At 44.1% G+C, this 27084-nt stretch overlaps 1 protein-coding gene across 1 annotated transcript in view; it reads right to left on the minus strand.

Moving 5' to 3' along the window:
- Positions 1-355: 355 nt before the first annotated feature.
- Positions 356-27084, minus strand: part of dolpp1 (dolichyldiphosphatase 1) — a 31692-nt gene continuing 4963 nt past the window's right edge. Inside the window, exons 2-8 of the mRNA XM_068012084.1 lie at positions 14597-14697; positions 13005-13089; positions 11804-11903; positions 9782-9880; positions 7449-7577; positions 6883-6972; positions 356-4083 (exon numbers count right to left, since the gene is read on the minus strand). Of these exons, the coding sequence (XP_067868185.1) occupies positions 4047-4083; positions 6883-6972; positions 7449-7577; positions 9782-9880; positions 11804-11903; positions 13005-13089; positions 14597-14697 (641 nt within the window). The 3' untranslated portion in view covers positions 356-4046. The remainder of the gene's footprint in view (positions 4084-6882; positions 6973-7448; positions 7578-9781; positions 9881-11803; positions 11904-13004; positions 13090-14596; positions 14698-27084) is intronic.

Consider the following 27084-nt stretch of genomic DNA (forward strand, 5'->3'; position numbering starts at 1 on the left):
AACTCAGCACTGGACCCAAGACCTTGCAAACTCAGCACTGGACCCAAGACCTTGCAAACTCAGCACTGGACCCAAGACCTTGCAAACTCAGCACTGGACCCAAGACCTTGCAAACTCAGCACTGGACCCAAGACCTTGCAAACTCAGCACTGGACCCAAGACCTTGCAAACTCAGCACTGGACCCAAGACCTTGCTAACTCAGCACTGGACCCAAGACCTTGCTAACTCAGCACTGGACCCAAGACCTTGCTAACTCAGCACTGGACCCAAGACCTTGCTAACTCAGCACTGGACCCAAGACCTTGCTAACTCAGCACTGGACCCAAGACCTTGCTAACTCAGCACTGGACCCAAGACCTTCCAAACTCAGTACTGGACCCAAGACCTTGCTTACTCAGCACTGGACCCAAGACCTTGCTAACTCAGCACGGGACCCAAGACCTTGCTAACTCAGCACGGGACCCAAGACCTTGCTAACTCAGCACGGGACCCAAGACCTTGCTAACTCAGCACGGGACCCAAGACCTTGCTAACTCAGCACGGGACCCAAGACCTTGCTAACTCAGCACGGGACCCAAGACCTTGCTAACTCAGCACGGGACCCAAGACCTTGCTAACTCAGCACGGGACCCAAGACCTTGCTAACTCAGCACGGGACCCAAGACCTTCCTGGTCCCCTTGGCTCCGCACCGCACCATCTGGCCACAATCCTTTACAATCATCTCAGGCTGCTTCCAGACATTCAGCCGGGGAATAACATTTTGGCCCATTGATTGCTTCTGTGAAGGAAATCCAGCATGAAGCTGGTTTGTCACACCAGACCTGTACAAATAGGGGTTCTATTTGCAGAAGCATCAGCTCCCCACCCTGAGTAATATAAAACTATTAGACATTATTTTTAGATTTATTTCTTTGATTTTAGTAGTGTGAAATGTATGTACTTAAGCTTAGTTATTAGCAAGAAAAGCAGCAATGAAAATACTGTATATATATATATAAAGTTAAATAAAAGAAAAATGGGAACAGGACACTGGATACAGGGCAAGGTGCCTCTCTGTCTGAACAACCTTGCTAATTCTAAACAAAACTTTGCAGTGAGTCCCCCTCCCACCCCTCACAGTTTTGAGATTTAAAACTAAGACTTTTGCAGTGACTAAAACTCACCGGTGTGGTAAACGTGGCCTAAACTTGGCATCTGGTTCACAGCAAGTTTGAGCTCGCCATCTGATAAACATCACACAAAACAGAGATCTTAAACACAAAGTACAACTGCTACCCCTATATATTTAAAGAAAAACATCCTTCACAGCTTTCTAGAACTCAAGACTATGCTCTTTCACCCATGCAAAAATAAAAATCGCCCAGTCCCAATATGGTTTCTGCTTTTGTACAATTTCAGCCACCTTAATTTCCAAATGTTTATTTAAAACAAGAAATCTGTTACAAGAAAAAAAATCTGAAGTCAAAAAATCAAGAGCTGTTTCATAATTGTGTTTTGAAATGTTAAGAACCAAAAATTATGATTGTATCCAATTACAAGCAAACAATCCAACAATAACCCGTCTCGGAATTTATTTTTTTAAAAAGCAGGTATTCAGAAGACATCTTTCACTAGCAATGACCTGGACATCAGGAAATCCACCCATAATTCCAGTCACCACAAGTTCTCTGACAACGGTCACACTCAGTACCATATATGGTCAAGTCAACTCCCATCTCTAAACAACCTGCATCCTCTTTTCACCATTGGGTCTCACAATCAGGGTTAATCTTAATGACAAACTGGCTCAGAGAAACACAGCACAGTATGTTAGGGTGTGGTGACATTCTTTCAGAGGGGCAAGGAATATGGCCAGTTACTCCTACCCCTGCCATCTGGTCTGGTTTATAACATCCTGCGCCTTTTGTGTATATTGCTGTAACATTCACCAAACGGACAACTAAATCAAAGCCCTGACATCCCCTCTAAATTATTAACATGCAGATGCGTAATGCGATCATCTAAAGTCCTCCTCCATGATTTAAACACACTAGCTTAGTGCTTCTGCCAAAAGAGAAACACAGCGGCGCAGTGGTTAGCACCGCAGCCTCACAGCTCCAGGGACCCGGGTTCAATTCTGGGTACTGCCTGTGTCTGCGTGGGTTTTCGCCGGGTGCTCCGGTTTCCTCCCACATCCGGTTTCCTCCCACATCCAAAAGACTTGCAGGTTGATAGGTAAATTGGCCGTTGTAAATTGCCCCTAGTGTAGGGAGGTGATAGGGAATATGGGATTACTGTAGGATTAGTATAAATGGGTGGTTGTTGGTCGGTATAGACTCGGTGGGCCGAAGGGCCTGTTTCAGTGCTGTATATATAAAAAAAAAGAAATTTCAGGTGAATGTTAAGCATTCACACACCAGCATCCCACAACAGGATTTGAGAGTCTATGTGTTATTAGATTAGTTACACTTGGGCTATCAAAACAAAATCTTTGAGATCAGCTTAATGTTTTGTGGTAAACTCCTAGTTTAAGTTTAGAGGATATTTTAGTGGGTTTAACGTTTATATTGTGTGCTGGTGGCTCTGGTCAGTGTGATCCGTGCCTTTGTTGCTCAAGGACTGAATGGGAGAATAGAAATACTCATTAAACCCACAGAAACACTTACTTTCTGTAATGTAAAATCAGAAGAGACTCCCATCGTTACCTTGGGAGTGTAGCTAAGCATTAGCGTAGTAAGAGTGGTGCCGGGTGGATTTATTTTGGGATGGCCACACATGCATGCTTATCAAAATGACAAAGCCAACAATATCCATGCGGTAGGGAAGCAAATGCTTTTCACCCAGGGGCAGTACCAGGTCTGGGACTAGCATATGTACAATACAAGACATTGTCATAGCACACTGGATTAAACTCTGACCTCAGAATAAAAGCCAACCCCCAATCTCAATCCCAGAATAAACTCTTCTATTGCCAACAACTCCACACCTTTCCTCATTAGCAGCAGGATTAGTGTGCTATCTGAGGTCAGTTTTTGTACTGGGTGGATGCAGAAATGAGCTTACCCAACACTCTCCTACACTTAGGATTCTGAGCAGACCCAAGTTTCCTATAACTCCCTCCCCATTACAAGGCCTTGGCTTGCTTAGCAACAACCCAGGCCCCAGATAAAGTGACCATGTCCTAAATACACATCATCATCCTGACTGTCAGTTTGTCAAAAAGGTGGCCACTTACACAGAAGATCAAATCAAAAGGACCAGACCAAAGGTGCACAGAGCAATAGGGGAGGGCGAGAGAGAAGCAGCAAAAGGCTTTTGACAATCCTCATTTCTGTTTGGCTCACTGTCACTGATGCCAGAATGTAGAATAAATAATTCCTTTTGGGGAAAAAATCCTAATAAGCTATCCAGGGAGTTCTTAATTGAGCCCAGTTGTTCATCACAGCTATAACTGTAACTAGCAAGAAAAAAATCAGTTTTTCCACTCATATCACTAGTGTCTTTTTATATAAAAAACTAATTTATTTTTCTAAAGTGCAACATGATTCTCTGGCTGCTACAGATATGACCCTAGCATGTCAGATACCTGATTGACAATTCACAAACTACATCTCTGCCCTCCAATTCAATTGTTCGTTTTTAAAGCCAGTAGCGTAAAAATGCCACTTCTTTTTATGCACAATAGCACGCGGCTACCATGTGAAAATTGGTCCTTTCCTTTCCTGCTGCCCCTTCCTAAAATGAAAACCAAGTTCCTAAATCAGATGCAATAATATCACATTTCACTGGCACCGTGTGAATGCGCGCTTTGAATTGGTTTCAGTCCAGTGCTCACACGAGTCTAACATGCAGTAGAAAGCTAACAGCAAGCTGCATCAACACTGACTGCTGTCACAGGGGGTGTCTAGGCTGCCGACATACGTCTTAGCCTGCCCTTGACCGTCTGCAAAGAAAACATTAATTTTTTTAAAAACGTGTTTTTTTTGTGTCGTTGGTTTCCTTATCATCTCCTTCCCAGGTTCGCACCACAGTCCTGTCCCCCCAGCGAAAGATGCTGACTTCACATCACTGCATCTTGGTGCCCAGCTTCCGTTGTCTATTTCTGAGGACGAAAGCAAAAAGAAAGTTTAAATTCAACCCTAGGAAATCAGGCAGCAATCAGATTTTGTTAAAGCTACAACACTGAAGAGATCAGAGAATAGGTTTTCTTTAAACAAAAATCCATATGATTGGAGAGAAACAAGTAATACACAAAAGGAGCGTAAAATACCTCTCCTCACCACACCCAGTCCCCCACAGCCCCCTCCCCACCCCTGCCAATTCGACTAGAAAGGGAACAACTTGCATTTATATAGCACTTTTAACATAGTAACATAGTCCACGGCACTTCGGAGGAGTATTAATCAAAGTTTTAACACTGAGTCACCAAGATTCTAGGACAGGTGACCAAAAGCTTGGTCAAAGAGTTAGATTTTAAGGGCAGTCTTAAAAATAGGAGAGGGGAGCCCGGAAAGGTCAAGAAGGAAATTCCAGAGCTCAGGAGCCAGGTAGCTGAAGGCACAGGTGAGGACGATGAAAATCAGTGAACGTAGCTTTATATCACAACCTAGGCTTCACCACTCTGTTAACTGAATCATGAGCTAGTTCCAGAGGCAAGATGTTCCTCTCTCGAGCCTCCTCTACCCCTCCCCAAGTAACACTCTTTGTTTACTAGGATACAACATGAGCCGCCATAGCCTACAAGGCTATGGGCCAAGTGCTGGAAAATGGGATTAGAATAGATAGGTTTTGATGGCCGGCATGGACATGATGGGCCTCTTTCTTTGCTGTATAACTCTATGAAACGCATCATGTATTTTGGGAGCCTAGACTGCACAATGGCAGTGGTGGGAAGATCAGGTCTGTGAGAACAACTTAGCAGAGAAGGGACCAAAATGCCCTACAACACAGAACTCAAGCAAACAAGTGAGGCTTGAAGATATGACACAGAAATGCAAGGAGGAAAAACTCCCTCCATGTTGTCCCATCAAACACTCCCAGGACAGGTACAGCACGGGGTGAGACACAGAGTAAAACTCCCTCTACATTGTACCATCAAACACACCCAGGGCAGGTACAGCACGGGGTTAGATACAGAGTAAAGCTCCCTCTACACTGTCCCCATCAAACACACCCAGGGCAGGTACAGTACGGGGTTAGATACAGAGTAAAGCTCCCTCTACACTGTCCCATCAAACACTCCCAGGACAGGTACAGTACGGGGGTTAGATACAGAGTAAAGCTCCCTCTACACTGTCCCCATCAAACACTCCCAGGACAGGTACAGTACGGGGGTTAGATACAGAGTAAAGCTCCCTCTACACTGTCCCCATCAAACACTCCCAGGGCAGGTACAGCACGGGGTGAGACACAGAGTAAAGCTCCCTCTACATTGTACCATCAAACACACCCAGGGCAGGTACAGCACGGGGTTAGACACAGAGTAAAGCTCCCTCTACATTGTACCATCAAACACACCCAGGGCAGGTACAGCAACTTTTTGTTTAAACTCTGCTCCTCAAAATGTTGCTTAACTCCAAAGAGTGCTCCCCACATACCACTCTGCTGCTTCTGATACCAATCTTCCAAGTGGCCTCGGAATTGCGCAGTGCAGCAGCAGCTGCTTGACAGGAGCTCCTTAAATTTACTGTCGATCAATAAGTTAATCCCTTATGTCAGGTATGATAAATTGGAGACCTGAATCAGGCTGGTCCACACAATTCCAGGGCACTGTTTGAACAAGCAGCAGGAAGCTTCCCACTTCTCTATGCTGTGGGATCCCAGCAGTACTCCTACGCACGCTGGGAAGTCCCCATGCCTTGCTTGTGCAAACCTGCAACTAAGCTCTGGAGTAATTTACGAAAGTGAAAGAATTTAAAGAATTTCTATAGCATCTTTAATGGCCTCAGAATGTACCAAAGCTTTACAGCCAATTAAGTACTTCTGAAGTGTAATCACTGTTGTAATGTAGGAAACGCAGCAGCCAATTTTCACACAGCAAAATCAGTAATGTGATAATGACTAGATAATCTGTTTCAGTACTGTTGGTTGAAAGGTAAATATTGGTCAGAACACCAGGGAGAACGCCTTTTCTTCAAGTAGCACAGGGATCTTAGCAACAGGAGGAGGTCATTTAGCCCAAGCTTATCCTGCCTTTCATGGCTGATCTGTAACCTAACTCCATATACCCGTCTTTGCCCCATATCCCTTAATACCTTTGGTTAACAAAAATCTATCAATCTTCATTACTGTTATTTTGCTTACGCTAATTTGGGCGAGTCCTTGTCCCTGATTCAATATTAGTTTCCCGAGGGCAGATGGAACTTCGGTTTAACGTCTCAACTGAAAGCCAGCACCTCCGGCAGTGCAGCACTCCCTCAGTACTGTACTAGGATCGTTGGCCTGGATTATATGTGCAGGTCTCTGGATTGGGACTTGAACCCACAATCTTTTGACTCAGAAGCAAGTGCGCTACCCACTGAACCAAGGCCGACATCTGGATTTTGTCCATTGGGGAATAGGGGGTATACTCCATAACTGGGCAAACAGAAAAGCTAGCAGTGACGATTGCTCAGTCGCTTGGTTTGGAGATCCTTAAACGGGCGAATGACCTTCCCTGTATGGCAGACACCCAGCTGACCCAAAAAAGTGCTTCTGAATGATGCTGATTAAAGTGTATACCCATAAAGATACCCCCCTCCCAACAAGAAGGATCTCAAGCAACAGAAGGTTTCTTTTTACAACAAATTGCATTTATATACCACCTTTAATGTAGTAAAACATCCCAAGGTGCTTAATACAAGAGTGAGGAGTTTATATTCAGATCAGCAAGGACACAGGTGTGAGGAATTTACCATCTTACCGTGCTTCTGACCTTGTGACCGTGTACTCAAACCACAGGATGTTTGGAATCAGACTCGTGTCCCGTATCAGGAAAAACTCCGAGACTGGCCTGAATGGAGAGGGAAAGTGGCATGTACAGAAAGTAAGCGTTTGAATCATTGATACCTGATGTTAGTTCAAAATCTAGCAAAGGACACAATCTGATGAAGACAGTTCCAATGAAGACTTACACCCGAAACATTAACCCAGCTTTTGCTTTCAGATGCTATCAACCTGCAGTGCTTCAATGAAATAATCAATCGTATTTTTTATGAGAGGTGGAATTTCTGCAGGTCAGTGGCCCTGAGGGATGGTTCTAACCCAGTTCCTTTAAAATACTGCAAAGGAGAGCTGAATAAACACAATCTGGGGAAGTTGTGGGGGCGGGGGGAGTGTAGAATATTTTAAAAAATGTTTTGAAGTAACAATTTAATCAAGATTTCATATAAAACTGGAGCAGAACTGTAATTATACTAAAGTCTGAACATCTTAAAGTAAAAGCTTCCTATTGCCCCCATGCAATTTATCAAGCTTAAGGGCACTTACCATGAAGCTATCCTGGGGAATAGCGGCGTTAGTACCTCTTGTGTAAAGATAAACCAGACTGCTCCCATTACTCCACCTGCTATAACTCCGTATATCACCTGGCTCCAGGAATGGTACATCAAATAGACTCTGCATGAATAAACACAACATTCCCTTAAAGAATGAATCATAGAATGATACAGCATAGGAGCCCTCTCAGCCCATCGTGCCTGTGTCGGCTTTTTCAAAGAGCTACCCAGTTAGTCCCTCTCCTCTGCTCTTTCCCCACAGCCCTGCAAATGTTTCCATTTCAAGTATTTATCTAATTCCATTATAAAAGTTAACATAGAAACATAGAAAATAGGAGCAGGAGTAGGCCATTCGGCCCTTTGAGCCTGCTCCGCCATTCGTTATGATCATGGCTGATCATCCAACTCAGTAACCTGTTCCCGCTTTCGCCCCAAGAGCTATATCTAACTCCTTCTTGAAAACATACAATGTTTTGGCCTCAACTGCTTTCTGTGGTAGCGAACTCCACAGGTTCACCACTCTCTGGGTGAAGAAATTTCTCCTCATCTCAGTCCTGAATGGTTTATCCCGTATCCTTAGACTATGACCCCTGGTTCTGGACTTCCCCACCATCGGGAACATCCTTCCTGCATCTACCCTTTCAAGTCCTGTTAAAATTTTATAGGTTTCTATGAGATCCCCCCTTCACTCTTCTGAATTCCAGTGAATATAATCCTAACCGACTCAATCACTCCTCATATGTCAATCCCACCATCCCAGGAATCAGTCTGGTAAACCTTCGCTGCACTCCCTCTATAGCAAGAACATCCTTCCTCAGATAAGGACACCAAAACTGCACACAATATTCCAGGTGTGGCCTCACCAAGGCCCTGTATAATTGCAGCAAGACATCCCTGCTCCTGTACTTGAATCCTCTCTCTACGAAGGCCAACATACCATGTGCCTTTTGGACCTGCATGCTTACCTTCAGCGACTGGTGTACGAGAACACCCAGGTCTCGCTGCATATTCCCCTCTCTCAGTTTATAGCCGTTCAGATAATAATCTGCTTCCTGTTTTTGCTACCAAAGTGGATAACCTCACATTTATCCACATTATACTGCATCTGCCATGCATTTGCCCACTCACTCAACTTGTCCAAATCACCCTGAAGCCTCTCTGCAACCTCCTCACAACTCATCCTCACACCCAGTTTTGTGTCATCTGCAAATTTGGAGATATTACATTTAGTTCCCTCATCTAAATCATTAATGTATATTGTGAATAGCTGGGGTCCTAGCACCGGTCCCTGCAGTACCCGACAAGTCACTGCTTGCCATTCGAAAAAAGACCCATTTATCCCTACTCTTTGTTTCCTGTCTGCCAACCAATTTTCTATCCATCGCAATACACTAGCCCCAATCCTGTGCACATTACTTTTACACGCCAATCTCTTATGTGGAACTTTGTCAAAAGCCTTCTGAAAGTCCAAATAAACCACATCCACTGGCTCCCCTTCATCAACTCAACTAGTTACATCCTCGAAGAATTCTAGTAGATTTGTCAAGCATGATTTCCCTTTGGTAAATCCAAGCTGATTTAGTTACTACTGAATCTGCTTCTACCCACCCTTTCAGGCAGCACATTCCAGATCACAACTCTGTTAGAGAAAAAACATTTTCCTCATCTTCCCCCTGGTTCTTTTGCCCATTATCTTCAATCTGTCTCCTCTGGTTACTGACCCTGCTGCATGGGTCCGTTTTCTCCTGAAGGCATCGACAGTTCCACAGGGGTCAGCAACCCTCTTTAACCTTGGTCAAGTGAGCACTCTTCATATACAAGCCCCCTGATTTTGATGCACCAGAATTTCTACATTGCAAGCCACAAGTTACTGACAATAACACAATAACATAACGTTTGAATTAATATAGACATGGCACCGCCAAAATTGTAGGAATTTAATAATAAATAATAAAATATTGCATCCAGTTTGTCACCCTCCTGATTACACATTTTGTTATTGATGCAAAACAGATCTTTAAACATAAAGGACAGCGAGAAAGCCAGGTACTTAATGTTAGGTACTTCTGATCGAGAGCCTGAAACTCCACAATTCCCAGTCTGCTCCCTCACCAAACAATTGAATTCTGAATGACCTGAGGCTGTATTTACTTAACAATTAGGCTTTGTGGCCTGAAAGGGACACCACTGCATCTTGGCTACAGAATATTACATTGCCCACCACATGGTATAACACCCTTCCCCTTATAAAAGAGTGCACCATCCAACTGACCATGAGCAACACCCCAGAGGACCTGCTGGTATACAAATAAAAGCCTTACCTACCTACTATACGAGACAAGGAAGGCGACAGCCAGCAGACATATGGATAAAACGTGCCTCCACAACAGGTCTAAACATCTAGCATTGTTTGTTTGGTGCATTCTGAGAAAAGGAATAAGTAATTTTTTTTGTATTAAATGTTGAAATTTTTCACCCCATGATTTACAACAACAACAACTTGCATTTATATAGCTCCTTCAAGGTACTAAAACATCCCAAGGCACTTCACAGGAACATTATCAAACAAAATTTGATTCCGAGCCACAGAAGGAGATATTAGGACAGGTGATCAAAAGCTTGATTAAAGAGGTAGGTTTTAAGGAGTGTCTTAAAAAAGGGAGAGAGGGGTAGAGAGATTTAGAGACGGAATTCCAGCTCTTAGGATGGAGCGATTAAAATTGGGGATGTTCAAGAGGCCAGATAGCTTGGAGGTTTTTAGGGCTGCAGCAGGTGACAGAGATAGGGAAGGATGAGGCCATGGAGGGATTTGAAAACAAAGGTGAGAATTTTAACATTGAGGTGTTGCTGGACTGGGTACCAATGTAGGTCAGAGAGCACAGAGGATGTCCAAACAATCTGCAATCGTTTGGCATACCTCAGTGTGCTTGGATCTGACTTCCCAGCTGCCAGCAACTCTCCTGTAATTCACCAAAATGCCTATTCCTCACACAAGGCAAGGTTAGTAGTATCTGCAAATTTATGACCATTGTTTTGCCAACACCAATTCTGACTTACTAAATCAACCAGATAAATGCCATGCCTTGTGATTGTCACTCAACAACCAACAAGTTTGCACCCACCCCCCCCACCCCCAGCCGAGGGGCGTCGACATCAATTCAGCACCTCTGTTGAGATAAGTTAACTCAGCAGAGACTGGAAACCAATATTAAATACTGCAGTGCCTGATCTCTAAATATTCAGTATTATGTATTTTAAAAATTACATATGCATGAGCTTCCTATATCATCTTTTGCCATTACAAATTCCTAGACCCAGATTATAATGGAAACTGCTTATGTAAACGTGTCACACTGTAATTTCAATTTCTTGCCAATAGTGGCGCTGTAGCACCTCAGTGTGCACTACAAGAAACACCTATCCTCCAACCAACTGTACTTGCCCAAGCACCAGCAGTTTTCTCAAAGTATTCTGTTAAAAACAAAGAATATATAACTTTAAAATGGGGCCTGAATTACATCTGCACGCTCCATCCTCTCATCTGAACACTACACTTAATCTTCACTCCCTGCATATAATGGCACAGGCATCGACTAGTGTTCACAAAGATCAGTGCAGATGAGTGAGGTGATTCGGCCTGTCCAGCTCACCTGTCCACAGAAATCTATGGATTCCCCCCATCACAGCATCCAATTGCCTCTTGAATGATGCCAGAGTTTGTGCCTTTGCTTTCCAACCCAGAGCTCATTCCTATGCACAACTCACTCCCTGTATAAATAAGTGCTTCCTGACAGTACTGAACTTGCCTGTTACTAGTTTGCATCCAAGTCCCCTTGCCCTGCTGCCATGATTTAACTTGAAAGAGCGCTCAGGATTAAATTCTTCTCATAGAATCTTACAACACAGAAGCAGGCAATTTGCTCATTGTGCCTGTGCCAGCTCTTTGAAAGAGCTATCCCCATAGCCCTGTCATTTTTTTTTTCTTTTTCAAGTATTTATCCAGTTTCCTTTTGCAAGTTACTATTGAATTTGCTTCTGCCACCCTTTCAAACAACTTATTCCAGATCATTACAGTTCACTGCATTAAAAAATATTCTCAGCTCCCCTCTGGTTCTTTTGCCAATTATCTCACACTTGTGTCCTCTGGTTACCGAACCTCCTGCCAGTGGAAACAGTTTCTCCCTATTTAATCTATCATCCTCTATTCTAATTAGTATCTTATACACCTCTACAAAGTCTCCTATTATTTAACTTTCACGGATGAAGTGTTCAAGTTTTTCTAACCTTCATACAGAGTACAGAACGTGTAATACTGAACCAGAAAACGTACCCAAGAGCCACACATACCTTAAATAAAGGAAAAGGAGTGAGTAGATGGAAAAGAACCATATGAACTGGGAATGACTGGAGGGCATCCCATACTCTGTAAACAAGTTACTGTGGCCACCTGCATGTAAGAGTAAGTAAGCAACATTTACAAACCAAGTAACAGAATCGATCTTACATAAGTTGAAGGCTTCTCAGGGAGAGCACAATTAGGATTCTGTACTCCAAGTACAGCATGGGTTACACAGGTTCTCCACCCAAAATAATGTGTCTTAAGCACAATGACAGAAGAACCACCTCCCCCACTACCCCAAGATGATTGAAGGGAATGAGGAAGCAAAGGAATTAAAAACAGCCGCTCAAACTGCCTCTACTCAGACATTATTAAAAAAAATAGAAAACTATTCCAAGAGGTGACAGAGACAATAAGTAAATGTTCAGGCTAATCTTTAAAGGCCCAGGTGTATTGCAGAATCAATCCTAGAAGGGATCCTCCACAGTTGACTCCCAGTCCCTGCTGTAGTAGAAACAGCTAGTTTGTCAATGGTAGTGCACTCCCTACAGGAGGTTCTGTTCTGCAGTGCAGTTTAAAGCCACTCTTTGAAGCTAGATTTTGTAGACTGCCAGTCTCTTTCACAACAGCTGGGAGAGATATGCACAGGCCAGCATTAGCAAACCAGGAGCATTCCAGCAAATCAGCCTGACTGCCATCAGTGGCGTGGCTGCAATGCAGCTACCGTGGAGGAGAACACTGCCACATTTGCACCAGGAGTTAACCAACAGCAGTAAACTACTGCAAATAGAGTATAACATTATTGATATCTCAACAGAATAATACTTACCCTCTAAATATTCTTTTTAAAACACAAATTGCAATAACTTGGAGAATTACTAAATCAGGGGACAGGCAGCAGAATGAATAGAACAATCACAAAGTATATCAGGTAAATGACTTTATCGCAGGCTAACCCCACTCCAATACCATCAATAAATCAGTAACTACTCTGATTCAATCAACATTCAGTTAAAAATAAGGTGAAAACTCTTAAGTACTGGCTTACAATTTGGTCCCATATATTTACAGTACATTTAAACACAGAAGAAGATGTGACCTGTGCACCAGAAAGTACAGCAATGTGGTTTTCAATGAGATCTCAGTAAGGCACACTCACTCCTGATTCAGGAAGTATTGGAACCAGTTAGTGCAGAGTGTTGCTCTCACCTTGGCAAGGTCTGGGCTCTTTGATAACATTTTTAATTACCCAGTTGAAGCTTTCGTTTAGTACCAAACCGCAGAGAAATGAAATCTGAAACAAAAGATGCAAACTGTAAACACTTCCAATATTTCCAATCTACTTGTACCTCGGGAAATGCCCGTTCACCAACATCAGATTGATGGACTGCAATTCTTATCATTCAGTAATACCACTCAAAAGGGAGAGGGATACTTACCAAAGCCCTTCGATAGCTGTAGGTAAAATAGTACAAACTGAACAAGACATTTCACAAAGGAACTTGTGAACTATACAGAGGCTACTCAGAAAGCTTTGGAGATTATAAAATGACTTCTAGATGAAATAGTTCTGCAGAGTGGTTTTTGCATGGAACACTGTTCATGCTCCATTGGAAAATGACTCAAAGCTTCTGTGCTTAATGTGTGCTTTCTTGTCCAAAAATGTGTGTGCAAACTTAGACTTAGACCAAACAAATATTTCCAGAGCTACCCTTAACCCACTTACATGTTCGACAGGCCCGTGACTGATAAGAATTTCCATATGGTTTATTTGGGAATAGAAGAGCAATATGAAATGCACTGAAGCATTGCCCGCTGGACCCACTTGCTACGAACGTGAGATCAGAAACCCACGTACCTTCCATTTCTCTCAGCTTTTCACATCCCCTCATATATTCCACCTATAGGAAACTTTTGCAAGTGATCCTGTCCCCAAACCACCCACTAATGAGCTGCAAGGAGGGGCCGTTCATATATAAACAAGAGAAAAATGACTCCCATCAGTGTAAGCTTTGGAACTCACTGTGTTCAAAAATCAAGTGGAATACACAACATACTACATTCCAGTCCATTCACGCTATGACTAAATTTGTTCTTTTATTCATTCTCAGGATGTGGGTGTCACTGGCAAGGTCAGCATTTATTTCCCATCCCTAACTACCTTTGAGAAGGTGGTGGTGAGCCATCTTCTTGAATACAACTAGCAGCTTGCTAGACCATTTCAGAGGATAGTGAAGCCAAATACATTACTATGGGTCTGGACTCATATTTAGGCCCAGACTGAATAAGGATAACAAAGGGCAATACTGAACCAGATGGGTTTTTACAACAATCTGGTAGTTTCATGGTCACCGTTACTGATGCTAAGCTTTTAGTCCAGATTTATTTAATTATCTGAATTTAAATTCCCCAACTGCTGTGGTGGGATTTGAACTTGTGTCACTGGATCACTAGTCCAGGCCTGTGGATAGGCTACCATACCTCAAATGAACTACAACATTTGAATAAATCAGATTTAGTAAGGGTGTTTATATCAGAAATTGCACTTATATTGTCAGGCATCATGTATAGAAACACAAACAAAAACTTTTGCTTTTAAGCAATGCTTGGGAAAGCCAACATACAGGCACATGGGTTGCATGATGCTAAACCTTGGTGTGCCAGCACACACTGCAGCAGAGCAATGGAATCCAAGTCTTTTCCCCCTGCCCTACAGTGCCAGCTTTATGATCTCAGCAGCTTCATTTGGTGGGGAAGCACCTCGCCCAGATTCCAATATGAGAAATACATGCATGACTTACAGAGTGCAGCTCCCTCTTGAACACGATGAGTGTGATGAAACCAAAAAGGATAAATACTGGTACCAGGCTTAAATATGCAAGAATCTTTCCTGTGAAGTCACCTGGAGAGCAAGAAAAATTGCACTATAATTAGGACCGTGCAACTCAGTTATAAGAAAAGTCACTGCAAATTTTAAAACGTTATTTAAACACAGTATTTTCTCCCTAATATTCCTCAGTTGTCTCATGACCGAGAGAGTAGATGATCATCTCCCAGGAATCTGCCATTGCGGCTCTGGGCCAGACCCCAGAAATGAAATTATATACAGGGAAGACCAAAGCACTGTCTTTGGTTCCCACCGTAAACTGTGTTCCCTAGCCACCAACTCCATCCCTCTCCCTGGCAACACTCCGAGGCTGAACAAGAGCATTCTCAACCTCAGCGTCACATTTGACTCAGGATGTCTTCCGACAACAAATCCACTCCATCACCAAAACCATCTACTTCCACCTCCATAACCATCGCCCATCTCCTCTGCTGCCGAAATCCTCATTCATGCTTCATTTACGTCTAGACCTCATGATTCCGATGCTCTTCAGGCCAGCCTCCCATCTTCCAACCTAAATAAGGTTGTGTTCTTCCAAAGCTCTGCTGCCCTGTATCCCATTCACCCATCATCCCTGTTCTCACTGACCTACATTGGAATTGCTGCCAGACTGGTAACCATTGTAAAATTCTCATTCTCGTTTTCAAATCCCTCCAGGGCCTTGCCCCCTCTATCTCTGTAATTTCCTCCAGCCCCGCAACCGTCCCCAATTTGGCCTCTTGTGCAGCCCTTATTTTAATTGCTCCACCTCATCAGCCTCAGCCCTAAGCTCTGAAATTCCCTACTAAACCTCTCAACCTCTCTCCTCCTTTAAGATGATCCTTAAAACCTGGTTCTTTGACCAAGCTTATGTTTATCTACTCTAGCATCACATGGCTTGGTGTCAAATTGTGTTTCATAATGCTACTGTGAAGCATCTTGAACGTTTTACATTAAACAGGCTATATGAATGCAAACTGTTGTGGTTGCAGCAAACACTTCGCTTGCTCACTCCTCCGCACTTTAGTGTCAGCTGTGAGTCAGTGGGTAAGTGTCTCGTCAGCATCAGAAGGTTGTGGGTTCAACTACACTCCAGAGACATGAGCACAAAATCAAGGCTAACATTCCCAGTGCAGTACTGAAAGAGTCCTGCACTGTCAGAAATGTTGCCTTTCTGATGAGACATTAAACGGAGGCTCGGTCTGCCCTCTCAGCTGGACGTAAAAGGTCTCACGGCACTATTTCTAAGAGGAGCAGGGGTTTAATTTTCCTCCACACAAGATCAGGGGGCAGGTTGTTCAACCTTGCCCGTCTAAGAGCGAAGTCCAAAGTACGGAAAGTCCTCATCAGAGAACTCCTCTTTGCTGACGATGCTGCTTTAACATCTCACACTGAAGAATGCCTGCAGAGTCTCATCGACAGGTTTGCGTCTGCCTGCAATGAATTTGGCCTAACCATCAGCCTCAAGAAAACGAACATCATGGGGCAGGATGTCAGAAATGCTCCATCCATCAATATTGGCGACCACGCTCTGGAAGTGGTTCAAGAGTTCACCTACCTAGGCTCAACTATCACCAGTAACCTGTCTCTAGATGCAGAAATCAACAAGCGCATGGGTAAGGCTTCCACTGCTATGTCCAGACTGGCCAAGAGAGTGTGGGAAAATGGCGCACTGACACGGAACACAAAAGTCCGAGTGTATCAGGCCTGTGTCCTCAGTACCTTGCTCTACGGCAGCGAGGCCTGGACAACGTATGCCAGCCAAGAGCGACGTCTCAATTCATTCCATCTTCGCTGCCTTCGGAGAATACTTGGCATCAGGTGGCAGGACTATATCTCCAACACAGAAGTCCTTGAAGCGGCCAACACCCCCAGCTTATACACACTACTGAGTCAGCGGTGCTTGAGATGGCTTGGCCATGTGAGCCGCATGGAAGATGGCAGGATCCCCAAAGACACATTGTACAGCGAGCTCGCCACTGGTATCAGACCCACCGGCCGTCCATGTCTCCGTTATAAAGACGTCTGCAAACGCGACATGAAATCGTGTGACATTGATCACAAGTCGTGGGAGTCAGTTGCCAGCATTCGCCAGAGCTGGCGGGCAGCCATAAAGACAGGGCTAAATTGTGGCGAGTCGAAGAGACTTAGTAGTTGGCAGGAAAAAAGACAGAGGCGCAAGGGGAGAGCCAACTGTGCAACAGCCCCAACAAACAAATTTCTCTGCAGCACCTGTGGAAGAGCCTGTCACTCCAGAATTGGCCTTTATAGCCACTCCAGGCGCTGCTTCACAAACCACTGACCACCTCCAGGCGCGTATCCATTGTCGCTCGAGATAAGGAGGCCCAAAAGAAAAAGAAACCGGCCCAGCATCACTAAACAAAAATTACCCAGTCATGAAAACGTTGCTGTTTGTGGGAGCTTGCTGTGCACAAATTAGCTGGCACGTTTCCTACATTACAACAGTGACTACACTTCAAAAAAGTACTTAATTTGCTGTAAACTGCTTTGAGATGTGCCGAGGTTGTGAAAGGTTCTATAGCAAGTTTTTCTTTTTCTGCCGTGCTCCTGGACAATGGGTTATGGGCTCTTATGATACCTTCCCACATTAGCACAGCTGAGATTGGAAAAGGGTATCTGCGGATTAATCAAATCTTCAGCTTTCCACTCTGCTACCTCACCAACCTCATATACCACCCTCTTGAATAACTTCTCAAAAGTGATCACAGTTACTGCAGTACCGATACGTGATCGCAGTGCATTTTCCCCCTGCCTCTGCTCCTTCTCGTAATGTATAAATTTTTTTTAGAGGGCTTGACAGGTCATAGTCTCAGGATAAGGTGTCGGCCATTTAGGACTGAGATGAGAAATTTCTTCACTCAGAGGTTTGCGAATCTTTTGAATTCTCTACCCCAGAGAGCTGTGAATGTCACTCAGTATATTCAAGACTGTGATCAACAGATTTTTGGTACAGAGGAAATCAAGGGAAATGGGGATATTGTGGGAAGATGGAGATGACGTAGAAGAACAGCCAAGTTTTTTTTATTCGCTTCATGGGATGTGGGTGTCGCTGGCCAGGCCAGCATTTATCGCCCATTCCTAATTGCCCTCGAGAAGGTGGTGGTGAGCCACCTTCTTGAACCGTTGCAGTCCATCTGGTGCAGGTATGGCCACAGTGCTGTTAGGAAGGGAGTTCCAGGATTTTGATCCAGTGACAATGAAAGAACGACAATATATTTCCAAGTCAGGACGGTGTGTGACTTGGAGTGGAACTTGCAGTTGGTGGTGTTCCTATGCCTCTGCTGCCCTTGTCCTTCTAGACAGAAGAGATCGTGGGTTTAAAAGGTGCTGTCAAAGGAGGTGTGGTGAGTTGCTGCAGTGCATCTTGTATATAGTACACACTGCTACCACTGTGCATCAGTGGTGGAGGGAGGGAATGTTTAAGGTGATGGATGGGGTACCGATCAAGCGAGCTGCTTTGCCCTGGGGATGGTGTTGAGCTTCTTGAGTGCTGTTGGAGCTGCACCCATCCAGGAAAGTGGAGCGTATTCCATCAAATTCCTGACTTTTGCCTTGTAGATAGCTGACAGGCTTTGGCGAGTCAAGAGGTGGGTTACTCACGCCTCTGACCTCTTGTAGCCACAGTATTTATGCGGCTGGTCCAGTTCAGTTTCTGGTCAATGGTAAACCTCAGGATGTTGATAATGGGGGATTCAGCAATGGTAATGCCGTTGAATGTCAAGGGGAGATGGTTAGATTCTCTCTTGTTGGAGATGGTCATTGCCTGGAACTTGTGTGGCGAGAATATTACTTGCCACTTATTAGTCCAAGCCTGAATGTTGTCCAGGTCTTGCTGCATATGGACACGGACTGCTTCAGTATCTGAGGAGTTGCGAATGGCACTGAACATTGTGTAATCATCGGCGAACATCCCCATTTCTAACCTTATGATGGAGGGAAGGTCATTGATGAAGCAGCTGAAGATGGTTGGGCCTAGAATACTACCCTGAGGAATTCCTGCAGCAATCTCCTGGGACTGTCGTGATTGGCCTCCAACAACCACAACCATCTTCCTTTGTGCTAGGTATGACCCCAACCAGTGGAGAGGCTTCCTGCTGACTGCCATTGACTTCAATTTGGCAATGGCAATGGCTAGTACTCCTTGATGCCACTTTCAGTCAAATGTTTGAAGGGCCGTATGCCTACTATTTCTCATGTTCTTATGTTCCTAACACAACCCTGTGTCTCAAAGACATCAATATTATTAACAGTGCAATTATACTACCATATAAAAAAAGAACATGACGCAGTTAGTAAATCTATAGACAAGGGTGGAACTGAACCATTTATCCAAGGAAAGCTCAGGGCTGAAATTTTACATCCCCCAAATGAGTGAGCCAGCGGCTGGGAGGCCTTAACATTGATTCGGAGGCGAGGGGGCCGTTCCCAACCCCCTCCCGCCCCCGTTGCCAATTTACATGGAGTGATGGCGGCGAGAAACAGCCTACCTGCCCCAGGCCAATCAATGCCCATAAATTGCCAATTAACTGGTACTTAAGGGCCTCTGCCCACTAATACAGGTATTTTACCCTCGGCTGGTGGGCAGCTGAGGCCTCAAAAAGCCCGCCTGATGGAAGCAGGCGGCCTTCTTCCGGGCTGCGGGGGGACCCTCCTGATTGGGAACCTTGTGCTCCATGGAGGGCTGCCCCCAAAGCCCCAACGCACAGCATCCCACCCGCCTCACCGGGGCCCAACCAATTGTCCCCAGCAAGTCCCTAAAAACTTAACTTTTTTCCGGGACCGTCCTTCATCTTCTTCCGATGGATGGGTGCAGTCCCAGCAGTGGCCACCACTCCCTGTAGTGCTGCTGGGACGAAGATCTGCCAGCTCGCTGATTGGCCGGCAGGTCAGTTAGGCGGGACTTCCTGCCTCAGGCCCGGCAAAGGCAGGCTCACCACCAACTTTTCAGCTGGTGGACGGGGCCTCCGCCCCCAACAAAAAATTCAGGCCCAGGTTTGATCCACAACCTGTACTGAGTCAAAAGGAAACAGGAGTGCTGCAATCTGCTTTGGCAGCCTTAAGCAAGATAAAGGAAAAATATAATCAGCTAACATTTCCCTACCGGCCACTATCTGATATCTGACATCTACACTTTCCAGCATAGGCTAAGGATCAGATCGGGCTTGGCTACAATTCAAGCCTTGCCCCCACCTCTCCTCTCCTCCCTCAGTGTACAGCTTCACAGCAGCACTGGACCATACCCCAAAGTATTTATCCAGAGGCATGAGTACAATGGGCCAAATGGCTCCTTCTATGCTACAATTGCCAACTATACCTCAGCTGCCTAGGCCTGAAGCTCTGGAATTAACTCCCTGAACCCCTCTGACTTTCTCTCCTCCTTTAACACATTCCTTAAAACATAAATGTTTGACCAAGCTTCTGGTCAAAACTTTATCCTCGAGAACCAGAGGGGGAGATGAGAGAATTTTTTTTTTACGTAGGAAGTTATGATCTAGAATGCATTGTCTGAAAGGGTGTTGGAAGCAGATTCAATAGTAACTTTCAAAAGGGAATTGAATTCTTGAATAGGAAAAATAAATGCAGGGCTATGGGGAATGAGCAGGGATGGGGGGGCTAATTGGATAGCTCTTTTAAAGAGCCAGCATAGGCACTATGGGCCGAATGGCCTCTTTCTGTGCTTTATGATTCAAAGATGGAATCGCTCAATTAACTATCGTTAAGTTACTGTGGGGAGGCCCTGGATCATTCACTCAGCACCTCTGATGAGGACTGTGGAGGATGGAGTCCAAGAAAAGATTGGAGCAGAATCTGTGTAGACAAGACAGCAGGTCAGCAGATGCATAGGAACACCACCATCTGCAAGCTCCCCCCCAAAATCACACACCATCCTGATTTGGAAATAGATCACCATTCCTTCACTGTCACTGGGTCAAAATCCTGAACTGCCTCCCTAACAGCAGTGTGGGAGTACCCGTACCAGGTGGACTGCAACAGTTCAAGAAGGCAGCTCACCACCATGTCCTCAAGGGCAATTTGGGATGGGCAACAATGCTGGCCTTGCCAGCGACACCCACATCCCATAAAACAAATATTTTTTAAAAATCATCCACCCTCTGAGGAAAGCCATAGAGTAGAATAATCAGAGGGTAAACAAGTCTAATTTTTCATCTACAAAACACACCCTATTAGGCACAGGTTCTGAAAATGTTGTTTCCCTTTTTGTTTTTAAACTCACACTTGATTTTTCAAACCGATATGTTTTCCCCTGCTAAATCAAACCTCTGATATCATTTCTGCTCTCTGGGCAAACAGCACTGGCTGAATTCAGAGATGGACAACTGCACAGTGAGAAAGACTCTCCAACACTGACTAGAGCGGTACAATGACATTCTGATTCCACTTGGCTTTCTCCCTCCATATTTCCCTTAAAGACTTTTCTGCTGAGGAGGAGAAGCAAGTTCCCCTACCCACGTACTTCCTTTTCCCTGCATTTAATCAAAGCTTTGGCCTGCACATCCCCTCTGGTCAACTTTGCAGTTTTACTTTCAGCTTCACAATATACGAGAGAGTTTCAAAATAATGAAAATTTTCGTCACATGGTAAGAGAACAGCATAGATTTAGATCAGTGAGTCTGCCTGTTGCTGGATCAGCAATAGTTGCCCAATTATAAGCAACAAGATTAGGAGCGCTGAACTGGAGGCTGACTGCATGGGATCTGGCAGCCAGCCATTGATAATCATTAAGTGTTGGCTTTGGGCAGGTTCAGAGATTACCCAGACTGTGCAAGCAAGAAGCCAGGGAGCTTTCTTTGGAACAGTCCATTCCCACATTTGTGCTGACAGTCATTCCATCGAGAGTCGACCTGTCAACAGGCAAATGATTATTCTGTGCAAGCTGAATCTAAAATCCCAGTAACAGGTAATTATCCTGCAATTACTCAAGCTCCAGCTTGTAGATTCATGCCAGCAATTCCACAGATGATGATTACCAATATTACAACAGCTTGCATTTATATAGCACCTTAACATAGAAAAATATCCCCCAGTACTTCATGGAAATGTAGGGTCTCTAGCAGGGTCAGTATTTATTGCCCAACCTGAGTTACTGTGAAGGTGGTGGTAGTTCTTCTGGAACCGCTGCAGTCTGTGTGCTGAAGGTACTCCTAGTGCTGTTATGGAGGGAACTCCATGATTTTGACCCAGCGACAATGAATGAACAGCGATATATATCTAAATTGGGATGGTGACGACTTGCAGGGGAAGTTGGAGGCAATGGTGTTCCCATGCACCTGCTGCCCTTGCTCTTCTAGATGGTGGTGGTCAGGGATTTGAAAGGCAGCGTTGAAGTAGTCAACTACCGGGGGCACAGATTTAAGGTGGTTGGTAGAAGGATTAGAGGGGACATGAGGAAAAACTTTGTCACCCAGAGGGTGGTGGGTGTCTGGAATTCACTGCCAGGAACGGTGGTGGAGGCAAAAACCCTCAATTCTTTTAAAAGGGTACCTGGACATGCATCTGAAGTGCTGTAACTGGCAAGGCTATGGACTAGGTGCTGGAAGGTGGGATTAGATTGGGCGGCTAGTTTGGAGTGGAGGAGAGGAGGAATCGCCAAGAGGCCAGAATTATAGGGCAGGCTAGTAGTACTACAGGAGGTAACAGAGATAGAGGAGTGATGCCATGGAGTGATTCAAACACTTTAGCTAACCTGTAGTAGAGAGACACCACATGAAGATCAGACAATTAGCCACAGTGAGAAGAGGAAGGCAAGTAGCCAATGTGACCCTCTGGAGCCATTCTCACGCATCTGCCCAAGGCCAATTACAGAATGGCCAGACAAAGGCCTATAAATGACTGTTCAAGTTGGTTATCAAATAACCAAAGATGGAACAGGAAGAAAAAAATGGCTTAAGAAAAGCTATGACTGAATAAACTGACTGAAAGCAGGAACATTTACAAATTGGGCAACTTGTCAAGATACTTCAACATTGTTAATATTCCTGTAATCAAGTTAAAGGCTCATCATAGAAATTGATGGTGCAGAAGGAGGCCATTTGGCCCATTGTGTCTATACAAGCCAAAAAACACTATCCAGTCTAATCCCACTTTCCAGCTCTTGGTCCGTAGCCCTGTAGGGTACGGCACTTCAAGTGCATATGCAAGTAATTTTTAAATGCAATGAGGGTTTCTGCCTCTATAACTCATTCAGGCAGTGAGTTCCAGGCCCATATCACCTTATTAGATGAATGTCCTGTGGATTACTGAATCATTACAAGTTACAACACAGGAGGCCATTTGGCCCACTGTATCTGTGCCTGTGTTAGCTCACATCAGAGACATCTACTCTAATCCAACTTCCCTCTCCCATATCCTCCTAAAATCTTTCTTTTCAAATATGTAATAGTGTTGTTTCAATAGGCACGTGGTTAGTTACCCCTAGTTCTAATAACCCTTTGTGTGAAAAATATTCTCCCAGCTTCTGCCTTAAATCTGCTGGTGAGTTCATGCTTATATGTTAATGATTTGTCAACCAGCAGAAATAACCTTTCACTGTCTCTTATAATTCTGAAAAATTCAGTTAATCCTCTGGTAAATGCTCCAATTTTTCAAGTTCTGCTTCAAAATCATAACTCGTCATTCTTGGTATCACTCAAGTGAATTTCGCTGGAACCTTTCCATGACTCAAATATCCTCCTACAACGGGATGCCAGAACTCCAGGCGATACTCCAAATGTAGCCCAACCAAAGTCTTCTACAAATTGAACATCACTTCCTTGTTTTGGTATCTAATGCCCCCAGAAAAATACTCAAAAAGCCACTGAGTTTCAGACAGATTAAATTATATAATGCTTTGTTATGCTTTGCCATATATACACATAGGTAACTATAAATTTTGCAGACTTATTCTTATTGCAAGGCCCAACTGAAAACACGACTGAAAGGAAGCTGCGTACAATCTTTTTCCCTCTCAAGTTGCTTAGAGGTGAAGCATGGTGATGGAGAAGTTAGCCAGAACTAAAGAAAGACTTGCATTTATATAGCGCCTTTCATGACGTTCCAAAGCACTTTACAGCCAATGAAGTACTTTTTGAAGTGCTCTAATGTAGGAAATACAGCCGCCAACTTGCACACAGCAAGCTCCCACAAACAGCAATGTGATAATGATCAAATAATACTTTTTTGCGATTTTGGTTGAGAGATAAACATTGGCCAAGACAGCAGGGAGAACTCCTCTGTTCTTTTTCTAAATAGCGTCATGGAATCTTTTACATCCACCTGAAAGGTCAGAAAAGATCTCAGTTTAATGACTCACCTAATAGAGGCCCTTCCCAACAGTGCAACATCCCCTCAGTACTACACTGGAGTGTCCGCCTGGATTGTTATGTTCAAGCCTCGAGAGTGGGACTTGAATCCACAACCTTCTGACTCAGAGGTGACAGTGTTCCCAACTGAGCTTCATCACTGCTCTCAGAAACTTTTACCTGCTTTGCTTCATTTAAAATGCTTATCCATGTTTCATTGGTGCGGGGGGGGGGGGGGGGGAAACAGTGTGGGGAGACAAAAGAGGAAAGCAGAAGACTTTTCAATTTCGACCACATCATTTTCCCTGGAAAAGAACTTTTTACTCCTACACACAGCCATGAGAATTAAAGGCTGATTAAAAAGTAAACAAAGCACTGGGGTTTGTTTCTGGAAGAGGAGAATCTAAAAGCAGGGAAATCATGTTAAATAAAAGAAAAATACTGCAGATGCTGGAAATCTGAAATAAAAACAGAAAGCGCTGGAAATACTTAGCAGAGCAGACTGCATCTGTGGCAAAAGAAGCAGAGTTAACGTTTCAGGTTGATGACCTTTTGTTCTGATGAAAGGTCACAGACCTGAAATGTGAACTCTGCTTCTTCCTCCACAGATGCTACCAGACCTGCTAAGTATTTCTAGCACTTTCTGAAATCATGTTAAACTTGTATTGAACCACATTGATTAGACCACATTTGGGAGTACTGTGTACAGTTCTAGTCTCCACATTATATAAATAAGATATAAAGGCATTGATTAAGGTGTAAAAAAGATTCACTAGGATGATACCAGAACTGAGAGGTATTTCAGGAAAAAATGAACAGACTGGGGCTCTTCCTCTAGAAATGGGAAAGTTAAGAGCTGACCTGATAGAAGTCCTAAAGATAATGTAGTGGCACAAAGAAAATATTTTCACTTGTGGGGGAGACCAAAACTAGAGGCCATAAATATATGACTAAAATATCCAATAGGGAATTCAGGAGAAACTTCTTTACCCAGAGAGTGCTGAGAATGTGGAACTCGTTACCACAGGGAGTGGCTGAGGTGAATAGCATAGATGCATTTCAGGGGAAGCTGGATAAGTACATGAGGGAGAAAGGAATAGAAGATTATGCTTATAGGATGAGATAAAGGGGGGTTGGAGGAGGCTCACGTGCAGCATAAACACCAGCATAGACAAGTTGGCCTGACTGGCCTGTTTCTGTGCTGTAGACTCGCTGTAAAGGCAAAAATTGGCTAACCAGTATATTTATGAAGTCAGCTTGCTACTCATTGCAGTTTATACCTGTCGCATAAGAAACAACCGAGATGAAGGTAAACTCAAGTAATTGGACTTCAATGGCAAGCTGACAGAAGTGGTGGATGAATCTGTATACCTGGAAATATTTATCCCAAAGGGGTACAAGAATGAGATGATTGGATACACCATCTGCCTGGAATTGTTTATGATTAACTACTAATCCCAGAATGTTGGATGCTTTTGGAACATATTGTACAAGCAACAGGTTAGGTATCAGCTGGGAAAAGAGTAAACAATGAAGTAATGAAAAAAGTTGCCTGCACCCAACAAAGCAAGTTACAACACGAGCACTGTGACCGTGACAGGTAGGGTGCACGCTATAAATCTGAGCATCAGTACACAGGGGAGCCAATGGAATCGGCCCCAGCGGGAGGCTAAAGACAAAACTGTGTATGGGAAGAAAGCAAAGGACTGACATTTATGTTACACCTTTTAAAACCCTAGGAAGTTCCAAAACACTTAAAGAAATACATTTTTAAAGTGTAGTCGCTATTGTAATGTAGGGAAACAAGGCAAGCAATTTGCGCATAGCAAGGTCCCACACACCGCAATGTGATAATGACCAGATAATCTGTTTTAGTGATGTTGGCCGAGGTATAAATATTTTTAAATAGTGCCATAGGATCTTCACCATGCACCTGAGAAGGCAGGCAGGGCCTCAGTTTAACATTTAACACCTCATCTGCTAGACAACACCTCAGACAGGGCAGCATTCCCACTGTCTGGATTACGTGATCAAGTCTCTGGAATGGGGTCGAACCCATGATTTTCAGTCTCGGAAATAAGAGTGCTTCTCCGAGTCAAGGCTAAAACCTAAATTTGATTAGCAAACAGACAATGGCAAGGTCTTGTGTCTGTGTTCAGTCTGCTTATAATTGACTGAATCAGATCAGTTGATTAGCTTATTTATAAAGTATATAATCAAAGGCTCTGAATGGGCATTTTGTGGTATGCTTTATTTTGCTTTCTTCCCTTTATCAGACCTCTGCTATACTAAGCACCAAGTCACAGCAGTAAAAGTCAGCAGGCAACCTACTCCCAAAACATCACTATTCTGCAAATGAATTCTCACTTGGCATATTTCCCCACCCTCTCCACAGTGCAGCAGCAATTGGAAACTCAAGTTGGGGAATCAGTGTCTCGGGCTGCCCTCCTACTGTTGCGTGATGTCGCAGGTTGATGGACCAAACCTATACACCATTTAAAACTTTCAAACCCAGTTACAATAGGTATATTCCATCTGCATTGATGTTTAATCCTTATTTTTTGAAAAATCTTCAAATATAGTAAAGCCACTCTCTCATCAACAACACAAAGGGCCAACAAATCAATCACTAATTTATAGTTTAGTCTAGAGATACAGCACTGAAACAGGCCCTTCGGCCCACCGAGTCTGTGCCGACCAACAACCACCCATTTATAGTAATCATACATTATTCCCATATTCCCTACCACAACCCCACCACCTACCTACACTAGGGGCAATTTATAATGGCCAATTTATAATGACCTATCAACCTGCAAGTCTTTGGCTGTGGGAGGAAACCGGAGCACCCGGCGAAAACCCACGTGGTCACAGGGAGAACTTGCGAACTCCACACAGGCAGTACCCAGAACTGAACCCGGGTCGCTGGAGCTGTGAGGCTGCGGTGCTAACCACTGCGCCACTGTGCTGCCCTAGTCAAAAGATTAAAGTTTCAAATTAGTGCAACAAGTGTTATATTTGGTCAGACTTCTGCCAGTAATTCAGCCTCCACTGAGATAATACAGTTCAGCTTAGATTGTTCAAGTGTGTCTGCTATGGCTCA

This window comes from Heterodontus francisci, chromosome 32 (genome assembly GCF_036365525.1).
Source record: "Heterodontus francisci isolate sHetFra1 chromosome 32, sHetFra1.hap1, whole genome shotgun sequence".
Classification (NCBI taxonomy): Eukaryota; Metazoa; Chordata; class Chondrichthyes; order Heterodontiformes; family Heterodontidae; genus Heterodontus; species Heterodontus francisci.